The following is a 17,458-nucleotide window of genomic DNA, read 5'->3' as shown; positions in this document are numbered from 1 at the left end:
CCACCCAATCAGCTCGCCTCCACGTTGTCCACTGACCATCCAATCAGAGTCCAATCAGGGTGCATCATTTGACCCCATACTAATGCACCAAACTTACTTCATTCATAGGACAGCTGAAGAGAGACAGGAAATGTTGGGAGTAGAGAGTGGGGGATGACATGCACCAAATGATCAGCACACTGGGAGTCGAACCTGCGATCGGTGCGTCGAGGACTGTAGCCTCTGTATGTTGTGCGCCTGCTCTACCAACTGAGCTAAACCAGCGCTCCACAAACGACAGGTTCATGTAACCTCTCTGAACATCTTACCTGGAAGTAGAGGCCGGCAGTCGGCCGTGCCATCAGGTTGTTGAAGTGCTCGTGGAAATCCTTACTGAGGATGTCCTGAGACAGGGTCTCGTAGGGGTCAAACGCCTGCTCCTGCAGACAAAGAGTGAATCACTCAGGAGTTAATGCAGTCCACAGCTGTGCCACAGACAGTTAGCTGCTTGCATCAGAAAGTTAATGAGCTCATGATTTACAGTAAATATGATTGTATCTAACGAAAAATACCTCATTTTCAGCACAGCTTTATAGTTTTGCAGATAAAGTGTAAAGGAAATAAACAGGAGTGATAAATGTTATTTGTCCCTTAATTTGTTTCTTTTTACAGAGTGATTGCAAAACTGCTGGTAGGCTTAAAAATCCTGCTGGATTGGTGCATTTAGACGTCTTCACGTGTCTACCTGCAACCCAGAGCCTGAGACTGCCGGGTCCAAATGTATTCCGACCTGTCCCTGGTCTCTTTATCATCATGTGTTATACGAGTGGATATGAAAAGAGCCGTGGTGATCACTGCTCATCAGAGAAACGGCACAGACGCTGTGTGTGTGATTGTGCAATGGTTAGACTGACATAGGACCAGGTCTCAAGAGTAAAGGTGAGGTGAAAACAATGTCCAACTTTTTATTACTAAACATAAAATAGAGTATGATGGGTAAGGCCTGTATGCTGAATGCAACATGATAAACAGCTTTAGCAACACAACAGTTGTAATTACAGGCTTGGGTCTATTTTATAAACCTGACCCATACCAGGCCTAAGCACATCAATCGCCACAACATTTATGATATTTTAGCTCGGATATTTAACAAATAACACAAAAAAATCTTGTTTATAACTCTTGTCAAACTGTTTCACTTCTGGAACACACTTCAATGCATTTTTTTAATCTGGAAATTCAGGCACTTTATAATCATGTTACTTACTGGTGAGCTTAAAGGTTGTTAACTGAGATAGTCTTCATACCTCTGCTAGGTCTTCAAAGCAGCTGCCCACCAGCGGATGAGGGCTGCCATCGGCTGTCATCTCCACGGCGTCCTCGATCAGCCCGAGCAGCTTCACCGTCAGCTCGTGGATGTCCAGGATGTTACTGAAGATCACCTCCGCGTCCTGCACAGAAACACAGCATGAAGCAGGTTTATTTAAGGTTAGACGCGAAGGTTTGTGAGGGAGAAATCCAACGACTGAACACGGCAAAGTCTGATTATTCAATTTTCAACCCATAAATGTACCTTTGCCAGCAAATTAAAGGGCTTAAAATTTTAAGCATCTATCCCTTAATAACGATGCACATATTTTCAGATCCAGTCTGAACACTGTTGTAAGTCAGTGTGAATTGATGCCTATAAATGTGGAAGTCATATAAAGAAAATGGCTCCTTGTAATTCCAACGCTTGCCTGAGAATTTTAACGTTGTAAGTTTTCTTCAGCATCCACTTAATCCCGTGATAATTGTCCGTTTATGTCTGGCTGCAGAGCGAACAGGAAAAGCTCATTTAAAACTTATTTGCTATAAAAGGAAATTAGAGCTCTAAGAAAAAGTAAGCCAATTAGTTATTAGCTATTAAATAATAAATCCCCAACTGTTTTGATTTTGATTGACTAATTTTCCCAGGAAAAATCTCTTTGATTCCAGCTTTAAATGTGAATATGTTTCGGTTTCTTTCCATCCATCCGTCCATTATCTTCCCCTTATCCGGGGCCGGGTCGCGGTGGCAGCAGGCTAAGCAAGGTGACCAAGGCGTCCCTCTCCCCAGCAACGTTTTCCAGCTCCTCCTGGGGAATTCCAAGGCATTCCCAGGCCAGACAGGATATATTAATCCCTCCAGCAAGCTTTGGGTCTGCCCCGGGGTCTCCTCCCAGTTGAATGTGCCCGAAAAACCTCCAAAGGGAGGCGCCCAGGAGGCATCCTAACCAGATAGCCGAACCACCTCAACTGGCTTCTTTCAATGTGAAGGAGAAGCGGCTCATCTCCGAGCTCCTTACCCTATCTCTAAGGCTGAGCCCAGACACCCTGCAGAGGAAACTCATTTCTGCCGCTTGTCACAGGCTCATGACCACAGGTGAGCGATGGAACGTAGATCGACTGGTAAATCAGAAGCTTTGCCTTCAGGCTCAGCTCCCTCTTCACCAGAACAGTCCGGTATAACGCCCACATTAATGCTGAAGTTGCACCGATCCATCTGTCAATCTCACAATCCATTTTACCCTCAAGACCCCGAGATACTTAAACTCCTCCACTTGAGGCAGAGACTCACTCCCCACCCGTAGGGGGCAATCCATCCTCTTCCGCCAGAGAACCATGGCCTCAGACTTGGAGGTGCTGGGACTCTCATCCCAACCGCTTCACACTCTGCTGCAAACAGCCCCAATGCCTGCTGGAGGTCCCAGCTTGATTTTTTTTGTCTTTAACATTAAACTGAATATATTTAGGTGGTGGACACGACACATTTGAGGAGTCATCTCGGGGTCTGAGACTTCTCCATTATTTTCTCATTTTGTTCCTGCCTTGCAGTGTCAGAGAAGCCTGCCTTACTCACTCATGGGATGTTTAAGAAATCATCTCACACGAGAATCTGACGTGACCACGTTTCATCAGTGCATGTAAACACACTAAAGGTGTTAAAGCAGTGCAGGGTGTAGTGGTGTGTTGCTGAAAGAGCTCCCATTCTTGACCCACCATCTTGGATAAATAAAAAATAGAGGTAAGAATAAACTCTAGAAAAACAGCAACAGGCTCAGTTTGCCTGAGGAAGTCATCAGTCAAGCATACGAGAGCCCTAAAATAGCACTGAGGTATTATCGACTGCTCGAGTCTGAATAGAAGTTCAGTCCTGTCATTATTTGACCGTAACACTTTCTCGACATCTCCAGAGTCATTTCGGATTACGCTGCGTTTCAACAGACATAATTGAGGTGATGTCTTGCGAGGGCTGCAGATGTTGTCCCTGTCTCAACATAATTACATGTTCTGCATTCCACTGGGCCTCACAAAGGTTTATCCTCCTCACCCAAATGATACCGCAAATTACCCAACCCAAAATATGCAAAGCCACAGCAAGCCATTAAACTTTCCAGCCCATTCAGTCGATACGGAGAACTGATCCGATACCAGCGCGAGACTTCAAAAGTAAGAGCTGTACACCTTTAGCCCTGTATGGATGTGATACGACTGCTATCATGTTTGTACTGCCTGGCTCAGAGAATGTATGACAGGGAACTGATTTTTATTTGGAGGTTTGACAGTCAGTTGCAAAAAAGATAAAATAATACATTTATTTAGGAATAAATGAGGAAAGAGAAGAGAAGATTAGTTTAATACATCTCACTCTGCAAAAGAGCATTGGCGAAACACTGATTTTTACCTTGAAGCTGCTTTAGTCATTGTGTTTACCTGTTTTAATAATCAGATCAGTTTGTTCTGAAGGAGGACGCCTCTGCAGTTAAAGCCTCAGGGAGAAGCGAACGGTAAAGGAATCCTAATTTTGAAAAAGCCTGAACACCTACAATCAAGCTGAGCTAACATTAGCAGTAGCTCTGCTTGCAGCCCGTTCTGATAAGGCTGTGACTGCCGCCCGAGTCCCTACAGAACGAGCTACTGTCTACCCCAAAGTGTGGAATTCGCTTGACATCCTTAGTAGTTACCAGTGGCAGCACAGCGCTGCTTGCCAAAGGTAAGACAAACTGATTTTACTGTTGATTTTATTAGGAACTGATGCTTTACTTTTTTATGACAGTCTCAGATGACTTCAAAGTAAATTGGCTCTAATTTGTCTGCAGTGTGCAGAAAGCTTCATCTGAGAAGTTGCAGTTTCTCTCGTCATATCAAAGCAATGTTGATCTATTTACACTATATTTGTACTTCTGCGTTATATTAATACGACTGTATTCTATCCTCAGCCACCTTGAGACTCTGTCTGCACTCTGCTGCCCTTGTGCGAGCTTCTAGTTTTGTATTTGTATTCCTGTTTTTACTCATTCTTTCATTGTAATGTTAAATGTCTTGTATTGTTTGCTGCTATGGCAATCTAATCTCCCCTTTGGGACTCAAGTACTCTTTACTAGTAGTCTATCTGTCTATCTATGTATGTTTTGACATAACGTAATGCTACAGGGAGAAAGAAAACACGCGTCTCTAGCCCCTTCTCAGAGTTTTTGTACATTTTATGTGGGCAAACTATGCGAAAAGCGAAACAATATCTAAAACATGTACAGATGTACAACTTTCAAGACAAACAGGAAGAACAAAACCGTGTCTACAGGTTTAATAACGTGACGCAACACTAATAATTCAGTTACCCAGTAAGACGAAAGCAGAGTTTCAGCTGTAATCTTTAAAGGGTCTAATGCTGGATTTGGCTGAAATGGCTTTCTAATTAGTGGATTTACAGGAGTTTGTTTGTGAGCCGGCTTTAGACAAAGCTAGAGTTCGACTTAGTGGCTCTGACTGATCCCCGGCACCTTCAGGGGAATAAATCTGCAGGGGAGCGATGATGGATAGAACTAAACTGTAATTCACTGAGAACAATGTGAAGCTTTCATTATATATTATTTTAGTGATATTATTATAATGCATGTTTTTTAAAGAGGAGCAGTAAAAAGTAAGAAACTCTTTTGTTGTTACAAAAATGACTTAAGGGTACAAAAAGTGTGGGAACTGCTGACTGCATCAGCCACAGCAGGATCGGCATCAGCTGTAACGTAATCTTTTTGGGTTGCTTGATCAAAGTATGTCCACTAAAAGTTCTTGTTTATGCCACCGACAGGCTCAGATTGTTATTAAAACTGTCTGAGAAGATTACAGAAAGAGTCCTTAAAGAGGGAGAAGCTCTTATTTAACCAGAAACAGACGTTACATCGCTCTCTTCGATGCCACCAGACATTTTACCTCAAAGAACACAGCAGTTGCTGGTCTACCAATGCTTGAATCAGTCAATTAGTGTGTTTGAGGTTTAATTGTGTGTCTGTTATGGAGCACATGCATGCAGAGTGTACGTGATTGGTCATGTGATATGTTGATTTGATTGGTTTTTTGTTAGTGTGGATGTGACCTTTCTGTCAAAGGCTTCCTCACCTGAGGCGTGAAGATTTTGGGGTTGGACAGGAAGTGATGGCGGAACACTTTGATGATGAGGTCGAGCTCGCGCAGGTACTGGCGCTCCTCCGCGATCTCCAGCCTCACAAGGTCGTCGTACGTGAGCTCGCCGGAGGACGACGGCTCCTCTGTGCACTGAGATATCAAACCGATGTCGTCCTCCTGGTCGAACATGTCCATCAGCACCTGGAGACAAAAAGAAACCAGTAATCCATCAGAATCAACGCATTTCTTTTAAAAAAAAAAAACCCTGAACCTGCTGAACGTGAGCTCTCCTCACCTTGTCTGCACACATGGACACCTTGATGTCCTGCTGGCTGATTTCATAGTGCCGAATGTTGCCGACATAGTTCCCCGCCAGTTTCAGTATGTCTGCTGATATGTATTCAAGCACAGCCACGATGTACAGGGAAACATGGTAGTCCACTTTGTAGCCCAAGACCTCCTGTTGGGTTTAAAACAAAGCATATTAAGAATGAAACAGGTCGATCAGCCAGACAAATTCTTGTTGTCTTTTTCTGAAGCTGCGTTAAGGATCAGATCAGTTCAGGGTGATTCATTTAGTCTGAACCAAGCTGTCAAAACAATGACTTTAATTGGATTAGAAACATTTCCCAACACCGGCACAAACTTCCTGGCACATGCATCCGAAGTTGTCCAACTTGTCCATAGACAGAATGACAGGTGGGAGGACTTCCTTCTATAATTGGATAAATACCAGGTCTTCATTTCAAATGATAAAAATACTGATAAATACTATTTAACTATTCTTTTGTCCACCTATGTGTACATCTCAGAAACCCAGGCTGCCACTGGTGGTTGTCATGTTTTTTGTTTTCAATTTTTCATTGTCACATTATGAAGGTATCCTTATTTACCTTTTTTCCTGTCATGTTAATAGTATGTTAATGTGGACGTCCTTCTCTGCTCAGTATGCTAAGCCTCCTAATTGTACGACAGTTAAAGTTTATGTCAGAGTTCACAAAAAATGAAAAGGGCAATAAAAAAAATACAGGAAATAATACCACATAGAACATAGGAAAAAGTAGAGAGCGTTCAGGTGGAGCGTTTCTTTATAAAATAAATACAAACAGACCTGTGGGCTGAAGTTGTGTGATGTATACGGGATGTCATCAACTATTTCTAACGATGTTCAAATATATGTTTCATCAGCGTGACCGGCTCGGTGACGGTAACTTTTGGAAATGAATGCTCAGCGCCTCCTACTTCCTGTCAGCACACACAACCTCACGTCGTGTGTGCGGCTCATTAAGATCTTCGAGATTAAAAATAACTATATAGAACTAATCAATTTTGCCGCTGATGGTCTGGTTTACTTTTGAATTTAAGTCTGTTTCATGAATGTTTAATGACTTAAACCTTTTAATTATCTCAAATTTCTATAACAAGAAGCACGTTTTTGGAGTGTAAACGATATGTGATGGATGAAGACGCTGTCTTTACCTTAAGCAGAGGGTGAATCTTGTCCACGGGGAGCAGTAAGGGGTTCCTCCTCTTGCGTTTCTCGATGGCTGACTGGGCGTCGGCAATCGCCCACTTATCTATAGGGTGGGGGAAGGTCTTCTGGACCCGTTCCTGGAAAGGAGAAAATGATCCTGTTAAGATTTAGTGAATTTAGAAACATGTAGATGATTGAGAGCTGCATTGCCCTGAAATATTCAATTAATCATGTGGAATGATGCTGCTGTAGAATTTCAGGAGACATTGTTTTATAAAACCGTTCCTCGTACGCAAAGTGAAGCTGTGTTCATTTTGGCATCTATTTTAGATTTAGTCTTTAGACAAAAATGTTAATTAGTTTTAGTCACATTTTAGTTATTTTTACCCTTTATAGTTTTAGTCAATATAAAGTCACATTGTAGTCATTACTTCTAGAAAATCTGACCCCGTCTTATTTTGTTAAAAGAGCAGTTCTCCCCTGGAAACAGCCGCTGTCAGTCAAAGCTGGTGTTCTCCGTAATCAATAGAAGCAATTATATTTGAAAGTGGCGCCATAGCTGTGGAGAAAGTTGTACAAACAGCTCGTGATTTCACCCAGTCTACATTCCTACATCACCCAGCGTGCATTGCGGCCCTCCCTCTGAAAGAAACAGCCCAGCGAGAGACGCTGGAGTTAAATACTACAGTTTCGCTGCAGGCAACAGCTCAGAGCGGGACAGAATCCAAAATAGGACGAGAATATACCGGTGGATCGTCTAAAAAAACCTCAGGTCTGCAGTCTACATTTCAAACCTGACGATTCTGAACGAGACATGACATCGGAGGCGGCGTCTGAGATTGAGGAAGTGTAGTTTAGCGAGCTCCCTGGCCTCTGCCAGATGGCGTGTTTTACGTAGTCTGGCGAAGGTTTTCCAGGGCCCGTTGGAGAAGCGGATAGGACTGAGGTTGAAAATTGGTGAGCTGACCCTTTAACAAAATTAACACTGCAGTGAAGCTGAATTTCAGATGTCACATTTAGTCAGTTTATCATCGGGCTACCCCAAAATAATCGTTCAAACCGATAAGTGATGAAAAGAGAGGACCCAGCAAGACATGAAGGTGTCTACATCGATCGCTGTTTCCCTCATCTTCCTATAAACAAATAAATCATGTACAGTAACACCAGAGAACGTCTCTCTCTCTCTCTCTGTGCTTGTGACTGTTAGTAGACACTTCTTGTGACCTTTGACCTCCAAAGTGTAATGAGTTCACTTGGACAGTATTTGAAGACGTCATGTTGATGAAAATGGGATGAAGAATATGCACGTACTTCACAGAAAAGCCTTAAACTCCTTTCAGCTGCACCTTGTCTGCTGTCTCTGCGTCGTCTGTTATATACATCTGTAGCGTAACGGCCCGAGCCTTCCCCTTTAAAGCAGGTGGCCTTGTGGGCAATGTATGCATGCACTTTAGACTGGCTGGTTTGTTATGTGAAGTGAATCTCTCCTGTTGAGTGTCCAGATCATCTCAGGCTCAAGGACAGCGGCTGTGAAAAGGGCTGTAACCTGTGTTTTGCTGCACTAAGTGAATTGAGCAACCACAGCCATGACGTCTCACAACCACTCCTCACTCGCAAGTTAGCTAGTTAACAACTACAAGCCAGGCTAAAGTCAACTGAATCAGCAAACCCGAGCCCTCTCCGAACTACAGAAGCTGGAAAGGTGACAGCAGGTGTGTCGTGTGTCAGTGAAAGTTTTACTGTATCATGCTAGCAGGGGGTAAAGATGACAGAGACAGGGCAAAGACGATGTTATACTGTGTTGAAAAAAAATAACAAAATGTCTCCTTACTGGTTGTACTGATTCACTAAGAGATATTAACACTTTTGCAGTTAGCATTGTTGCTAACAGATGGCTCACACTGTTTTAAGGGGCTCACTGTTAGGGCATTGTATTCCTCTGTTATATAGCTGTGTTAAAAATGTTACTTATAAGCCCTTGAACATTTTCTTATGCCCCCAAAAATGTATCATTTAATAATTGAATAATATAATAAGCATGTAACAAACCAGTGGAATTAATGATGACAATACACTTATAAATCTCAAGTCGGGGGGCAGCCCAGTTTGCAGCATGTAATGAATTTAAATCTAGTGGCTCTGATTGTCTTACCTCTACGTCCTGCACAGAGCGAGGCTGGGCCACACACAGCATGTTGAGCAGCTGCAGGATCAGCTCCTCGATGTGCTGCAGGGCATCCTCCTTCGCCAGGAGGTTTGGGTGGACCTGCTTCTGCACCTGAGTTTTAAGAGACAAACATAAAATGAGACAGATAAGAGACGGATGCATACAAAAAAGCATCCTGTATCCTGGTCACATCATCTTTATAGACAACAAAAAACAGTCTTTCCAGCAGCGCTCACGTGATTCAACTTTATGTAAAACAGCTTGTTAACACCTGGTATGAGGCATCTTAGTTAGGCTCAGGTCACATTCAATGACGTCAAGACAACAAGCACAGACAAAGACTGATGAAGACAAACACTTTCTCTTTGAGCTTTTGCAGGTTTCGTCCCATTGACCTGAAAGCATGCGTAATTTTACATGGAAAACTTATTTAAGTTACTTTCATCTGTTTTACAACTGAGCCAATCAAGTTGGAGACATTGAGACTTGATTGATTGATTGGTTTTACATTATCTACTGAGAATAGACTGTGTTGAGTACGAAATGTATACTTTAAATATTACTATGCGGCATACTTTGCATTTTGAGTTTTGAATTTTGAGAACAAAATAAAAACATCCAAAATAACTTTTTCATTCAAAAAGAATGTTTTCGTTTGATTCTGAGAACAGGGTCGTAATAATTTTAGGAAGGTAAAAACTATATTGAGCCGGAACAGGAAATGTCAAACTATACTTGGACTTAATACTGAAACTTTTATTTTATTTGTGACATTTAATCTTTATTATTATTATACATATAATTAAATAAAAAATGGCTGTAATACTCTTTTGTTATTCAGGTTGATTTAAGGTTTTCTTTCCTGCACTGAATAGAACGAGTAAGACCCCGTGTCCACATAGCGCCCTTTTCTGAGCACCATCGTCTTTTTCTTTTTTGTTCCCAGTGAGGAAAGAGGGCATGCGGCTGCCTGGAGAGAAAAACACTGCAACCAGCATCTTTTTTCAGAGCGCTCCGGCTTCTTTGTGCGGGCGCTCCGAGCGCTTCGAGTCCAAAATCTCTGAACTTTTCAGAAAGGCACTGGTGTGGTCACCGCTGTTTTTTTCCGATATCCAATCAGGTGGGGCGCTACTCGTCTGGTGAGCAACTTCTGTCTACCAGGAGCTGTACATATGACAAACAAACTGTATCACAAAAGAGAGCAAAAAGCCCATTGTGTTGTGCTTTTATCGCCCGGACGTGTCGTGAGCTCGTTGTTAGCTGTGTAGTAAGTTAACTTGTTGTCAGAGAAACAAAAACCCCCATGCAGCGTTTTTTCTCTCAACGCACAAGTGCATCATCCCAGTGCTCCTCTGCCAGAAAAAGGTGCCATGTGGACACGGGGCCTTACTATTTCCAAAAGACATGAAATGTTTGGACTGTTGCATTTACACGAAAAACATCCGTCATTTTGCAGAGCAGTAGGAAATCCATCTTCATCTTTGTGTTAAATTTGACAACACACGACAGATAAATCGACTCTCCACGCAGGCAATTATCAAACCTAAATCTGGTGATACAATAAATCTGTCAACATTTATTATCTCCTTAAAAAAAAGGGGGGAAAAACAAGATATCTTCTGCTGATTTTAAGTCATACAGGCTTCCTCTAATGTGGGTGGAACCAGCCTGACAGAAGGTGTGGTTTTAGGTGCAGACAGCAGAGTAGGTGTGGCATCATCAGGTCTACCAGTGGAAAGAGAAGAACACCTCCTCTTTAACCCCCCCTCAAAAGGTGTCGTCACTCGGGCCGTGCCTTCTTGCAGGAATGCTGTCAGTTGAGATACTATTATAGCACCCAAAGCAGAGTCAGACGGGGAGAGAAAAACGGCTGTGAGGGGAGGGAGGTGGATAGAAAGACAGCCTAACATTTACTCTCCACTCACAAAAGCAAGGCCTGTTCACATGCTAGTGATGGAATTACCCCGGCGTATAGTAAAGTGGGGCATTATGATGACAAAACATTGCCCCCGGATCGAGGAATGTGAGGAGAGTTAAAAGGTCAACGCAGAAAGAGTTCACGCATTCTTGAGCTCTGACTTAAGAGGATGTCCCCTCGCTGTCAAGTTTGACTTCATTTGTTTGAGATTGAATCATGAACCAGAGAAAAGAGATGGAGAAATTCTAATTTTAAGGATTATAAAAAAAGACCCCTCTGTTATTCTACATTTGTGCTTCTGAACTGCATTCAGATGCTTTTAAATCAGCAGAGATGGAAAATCTGAAGCCACAGTTTTGCCTCTGTTTACGTCATTTCTGTTTTGATGCACACTCACAAGACCAAACAGCTATAAATAAGCCACAAGTATAAACTCCACTCGGAAAAAATATATATCAAAGCAGAAGTAGGTTATGAGATATATCCTCTCCACCGCAAATAGGCACTTGACCAAATTCCACAGGACACCAGGAGCAGTGAGTCACCACACTGAAACTACGGGGGTTTCCCCTGACTCCATTCACAGAATAGTTGGCCCGTCTCTGAGAGGCCCCTCAGCCAACAAGCGTCGTCTATCTCCGACAATGTTGGGGAGGGGGGCGGAGCAACAAAAATATGAACGTAATTTGAATAAAAACATCACAGATTTCAAATATAATGCGCTCAACTGTAACACATCAAGATGGCGGCGCGCATGGATGCAGCGGCCCCTCCAGCTCTGTTACGCCACCACACTACAACACATTTAGCATTTAGTAACATACTGTTACGATATACATACTATTACTTACACACTGTATTCATATTCATAACAATATTTATACTGCGTATTGTCCATCATATGCAGCACACCTGCCTTTTGCAGTCTTATTACATGAGGTATGTTCTAGGCCTACTCAAAAAGGCAACCGGACTTGGTTGAAGTTCTTGAAGATGTCTCACCTCTCATCCGAAAGGCTTCTTCAGTTCTAAACTGACTGCTGGACAGAGCTAGAAACATAACCCTTCTGGTTTTCTTCGTCTTTGAAAATAATACACAAAATATCTTCTGGATGAGGATTGTTGGTTTGACCTGAGACTTTAAAACATCCTACTTTGAGCATTTTTCCAACACGTTTTAGAGGCCAAACTATGAATCAAGAAAGTTAAAAAATTGTTAGTGGAAAAAATATATTTTTTAAATAATGTAAGAATCCATGTAACTGACTGAGTGTCTCATCTCTATGACAGCAGAGTGGTGCCATGTGCAGGTATGACTGCGGCGCAGAGTATTTACAGTACCACTGAAACTGGATCCTTGTGGCCGATGGATGTAACATGGTCTAATATAGCTGACGACAGGCACTGAAGTAAGCACGAGCAAAGTGAAAGCAATGCAGAGAGAAAACAGCAACAGAGAAAAGCGGCACTGGGTTTGTCATGAAGCAGAAACAACTTGCTGCTGGAACCTGTGACTTTATTAACCTTTTGCTTTATATCAGAACATAATCTATTAATTGGTGATAAAAATTCTTGCTGATAAAAATTGTTTAATCTCATGTTACTCAAGTAATTCAATATCAGCACAAGTTGTGTACATGTATGTGTCCTTGATATAAAAGAGCTTCAGAACCTCATAGAAATGTACCTATAATCATGTTAATTTAGTATTTTATTATTCTGTTGATCCCCAGGAAAGTATTCTATATTTATTGGTTTAGCTGCTGTTAAATTAATCACAAACTATTATTTAAACAATTATGAAGAGTTCAATAACTTGACAGAAAAAAGTCAAAATTCTGATTCCAGCTCCTTAAAAATATATTTTTTTACTTTTCTCCTCTAAGCTGCAGCAATTAGTTGATTATTTGCTTAACTGGCTGACTGACATTAACATTAACAAAACTCTGGCTTCAACACTTTAAAGATCTGCGGTTATTCTCCAAGCAGAGATGATTGTAAAGTGAATATTTTAGATATTTTAGTCAGTGGAGATGCAACAATTAAATCAATTACTTTGATACTAGATACTCAAATTCCTGCTTCTGAAATGCAAAGATTATTGTGGTTTATTTTCTCCTCTGTGACAGTAAAATACATTTCTTTGGGATGTGAACAAAGGAAGACATCTGTGCACGTGAAAATAGCTTCTGGAAACAATGATTTAAATTTGTTCCCATTTTAAGAAACCAAACAACTAATTGAGAAACGTACTGACGGACGACAAAGTGGTAGATTTGCTGCAGCCATATCGCTCGCTGAATGAAAGACTTGTAACAAAAATAACACGACTATCTATCACTGCATATGGGCATTAACATTTGTATGAACAGAATCCCCATCATATGTTAGCTTTCATGCACATCCTCCTGTGCCATGTGAAGGTGTTCAGTTTCATGGCTCAGCTCCATTAAGAAGGGAAAGGCAAGTGTACAGGAAGTCCCAGCGCTTGCTCACTCTCCCCTTCACCCCTCCACCACCACCTCTACTACTACCACCACCTCCGTACTCCTGCCTTGTTCTCGACCCACGCAGAGCCAATTCCCCCCGGGAGAGCAGATCATAGCAGCAGACTGAGAGGTATTGATGTGCGTGTACATGGAGGCAGCAGCAGGCTCCTGCTACACACACAGGCTGAAACCAGGAGAGGGAGAACCAGGATCCACAGGCAGACAAAAACTACCAGGAACAATTCACTACAGTAACATGAGTATACCCTTTTTTATAGGAGACCCCACACTGAGCAGAGGTACAGCAGTCATTTTTAAACACGTATACAGGGCCACTAAAAAGTTATTCTCTAGCGAAACACACAATTTTTGCCCTTCTCAATACCGATTTTGATATCTGACTATACATCAGGATTAAGACTAACAATCTAAGTCAGCAATACTGTTACAGAGCAATTAATCTCTTAGCTGTAGCCTAAATGAGGAGCATAAAGACATTGGGTCTCATTCATGAAACGTTAGTAAATGTGTGCGTAGATTTGCACATAAAAGCCTACGCTACTAAAAACCTACTCCTGATTCATGAACACCGCGGGACACTCAGATCTGATCGTAAACACGTGTGTATGATCATGAATGCCAATCCATCGTAAAGTGACAGCGCGCTCCCGGTAATCAGCTATTAGCATAAATCCCCGCCCATGAATTGCCAATGACCACCATATAAGGAGGTGTAGATGCATACAGTCGACCTGTCAGTCAAGGCGCAAACAAAGAAAGAGAGAGAAAGAAAAAATAATTTTTCCGAAGCGGAGATAGAAATAATTTTGGGTGAAGTGGAGTTAAGAAAACACATTTTATTTTCATCTGTTAGCAGTGGTGTGACAGGGACAGGCAGAGTGAAGGCCTGGAGGGAGGTGACAGATGCCGTTAATGTTGTCTCTGTAGTCCAAAGCACCATGTCCGAGGTGAAGCGTAAATGGTTTGACATGAAACTGGAGGCAAAGAAACACATAAGCGCCAACAAAAAAAATACATCAGCCACAGGAGGAGGAGGCTCACAGTCACAACTATCAGCTGCAGACGAGCGCATCGCTGGCATAACTGGGGAGACCTCTCTGTCAGGAATGATACCTGACGGAGACAGCGACATGCCGCCACTGGAGTCAACATCAAACCCAGATGGTAAGGTGATAAGTGTTGTATCATAATACATTAAACCATCACTGATAGCTTAGTGGTCAGTGTAGTTTAACCTAGGTCGTACAGTCTCACCAAACAAACAGAAGATTCATTTGTGTTTTCTTTCCGGATTGAATGAAGTGGAAACGGGAAACCAGAAATGTTATATTGTGCGTAATGGATCAAATCTAAATCAGTGATGGCTGTCGAGTGTAGAGCTATTGAACATCTATTTTAACAAAGGATACTGATAACATATAGCCCACAGCAGTTTTGTATGCATCGCCTAAAACTCTGTTTTATACAGCTCCAAATAAGTCAGTCTGCAGCCAACGTAAATTAAACATTTTTCAAATAAGATTTATTAAAGGTTTCTTTCAAATGATCAAAGAGCCACACAAAAAAAAACAAACGTCTTGTCTCAAATAATTTTCTAAATGTGTTATATTTTAATCGTTTGTCATTTTTAGGCTATATCACGTGTTTCAAAGGCATCTGCGTATTGTGTACATAACAGAGCGCAGTAGGAATTAAAATTGTAATTTCCAATAGTGACCAGCATTATTTATGTGCATTCTTAAATTTACACAAGCACTACGCGTGGTCAGCAGCATGTGTAGATTTTGTTAGTAGCTACGAAAAGATCGGAGCATGCACGTAAATTTCCGTCTGCGAACAGTTTACACACAAATTCGTTCTGTTCACGTTTCATGAATGAGACCAACTATGTTGACATGCTCAAAAAAAAAACAACATGACGTGTAAATTTAATATTTATGTCCCTCCAGGAATTCGTAGGCGATTTCTGTGATTGTTGCGTCCAACATGCTGATTTAAAAAAAATGCTGCAAGGAAAGTTGCAGTTTTTTAAGGCTTTTATTTCCCTGTTAAACACATCTCACATTCACTTTGAGCGACTGAGACAACCCTCCAATAAAACCATCTATCGGCTGAGCAAGCTGTTCGTCTTCTGACATCACTTCCGGTCGATTTCTGTGACAACGCACAAAATAAAATGTGTACAAACTCAATGCCCTGAAATGCTTATTTCGCACTGCATGTGCACGTGCAATGCTATCTATATGTGCAAAGGAAAATCACATTACATGTACGCTGCTCTACTCTTTATTTCTAATGCTGCAGTATAAAACCATTAATAAGAGACAGGGAGATTACTATCTCACTGTACAATGACTCTTTGAGATTACCGCTGACACAACATCCTAAACAGAGCCTTTAGGAAAGTTAGGAACACTCTGATTGGTCAACAGACTCAACACAAGCATCAGGAAGTGGCTAAGAGGACGGCTAATGGTATTTAGCACAGAAACATGGATAAATACACAGAAGACATCGAGTGTTGGATTTATTATTATAGATTCACTGTATAGAGTCTCTGTAGAGACACTGTAGTTTGAGATTGATTAAGTAGCTCATCAAAGAGACGATGACATCAAAGCCTTGTTAGAAAAGCGCATTTCTCTCTACAAAGCAAAAACATACAGCCAACAACATTGCAGAAGTCAGGGGATCAGGGATCTTTGTAAAGTAAAAAATCATGCAGGTCTCAGCTGTAGCACAAAGACGGATCAGGTGTTCGTGTTCATGGTAAAAAAGCAGAAAAGTTGGAGGCTGAATGGTGTTAATACAGGGTTAACATTTCTAATTCAATTGATTATTCTCCTGGCTGTGCACACGGAGCTGCATCAGGCTCAGGTTGCAGGTAGTGTGTGTGTGTGTGTGTGTGTGTCGGTGAGGTGGGGGTGGGGCTTGTTATTATACCCGAGCATGTGTCACTGTTTGTGATTCATGCCATGACATCATCTGCCATTACAACCAGACTGTCTGGGGAACCACGGGGCAGAGATCAACTCTGAGACAAAAGGCACACACACATTAAACACACACACACACACACACACACACACACACACATATAAAACATGCATGGTGCAGACATGCAGCACAAACAGAGACAACAGAAGTAAACAAAGACAATCCTTACAATACAAAAACTGAAACTAGATGCAACAAAAACAACAAATCAATTCCAAGCCAGGAAATACAGACCACACACACACACACACACACACACACACACACACACACACACACACACACACACTCCCGACGTTTAGACAGCATTTGACCTCGCCATGACCCCAGTCTGACCTGACCCAGTGACCCCTGGGCCGCCTGAGTGCATGCATCCACCTATCCAACATCTGAGGCCCAACTGACGCTCACACACTCTGAGAAGGGTGGAGAAGGTGTGAATTAATCCGCCCGTGCAACAGGAAGTGAAACCTGTTACTGGAAGCATCATGTTCAACGCTAAACCCAGAGACGTGACATGGTGCTGCAGATAATGTCGCTGTTATATTTCCGCTAAATAGAAATTGAAGAGGTGCTAACTGCTGATGATTGCCCGATACTTAACCTTCCCCCTCCCCTTTGTGTAGCTATTCATTGTCTTCTCTTTGTAACGTAGGGCTGTACAATATTGGAAAAAAAGCAACATGGCTACATCTTATTTTTCTGTATAGAAAATATCAGTATAAAAAATAATCCAGGAAAATTATACCAGATAAATTCAGTGTGTTTTTATGTACATATATAGAATTAAAAATCATAACTTTTATCATTACCTTCCAACAAAACAAAACCCCCTCCTTTTTTACCAAACTTAGCTCAGCCTTCTGCCAGCAACTCTCTAGCCCCTCTCACACATGCACCGCGCTCCGGAAAGTTTCCCAACATTGTCCGGGTGAGCTGCCCCGGGTGAGCTGCACGTGTGAACGCAAATGGCTGAATTATTCACCCCGACT

The 17,458-nt window shown here is 41.9% G+C and overlaps 1 protein-coding gene across 1 annotated transcript in view; it reads right to left on the bottom strand.

Moving 5' to 3' along the window:
* The window catches only part of sos2 (son of sevenless homolog 2 (Drosophila)), a 47,495-nt gene that overhangs the window by 22,718 nt on the left and 7,319 nt on the right, over positions 1-17,458 (bottom strand). Inside the window, exons 2-7 of the mRNA XM_069661527.1 lie at positions 9,027-9,152; positions 6,880-7,011; positions 5,696-5,860; positions 5,395-5,601; positions 1,287-1,430; positions 309-419 (exon numbers count right to left, since the gene is read on the bottom strand). Coding sequence (XP_069517628.1) covers positions 309-419; positions 1,287-1,430; positions 5,395-5,601; positions 5,696-5,860; positions 6,880-7,011; positions 9,027-9,152 — 885 coding nt within the window. The remainder of the gene's footprint in view (positions 1-308; positions 420-1,286; positions 1,431-5,394; positions 5,602-5,695; positions 5,861-6,879; positions 7,012-9,026; positions 9,153-17,458) is intronic.

Source organism: Semicossyphus pulcher, unplaced genomic scaffold (assembly GCF_022749685.1).
Source record: "Semicossyphus pulcher isolate SPU_LCO1_2020_fin unplaced genomic scaffold, fSemPul1.0.p SCAF_14, whole genome shotgun sequence".
Lineage (NCBI taxonomy): Eukaryota > Metazoa > Chordata > Actinopteri > Labriformes > Labridae > Semicossyphus > Semicossyphus pulcher.
Note: the sequence above shows the minus strand (reverse complement) of the source record. Positions and strands in the feature narration are given on the sequence as shown.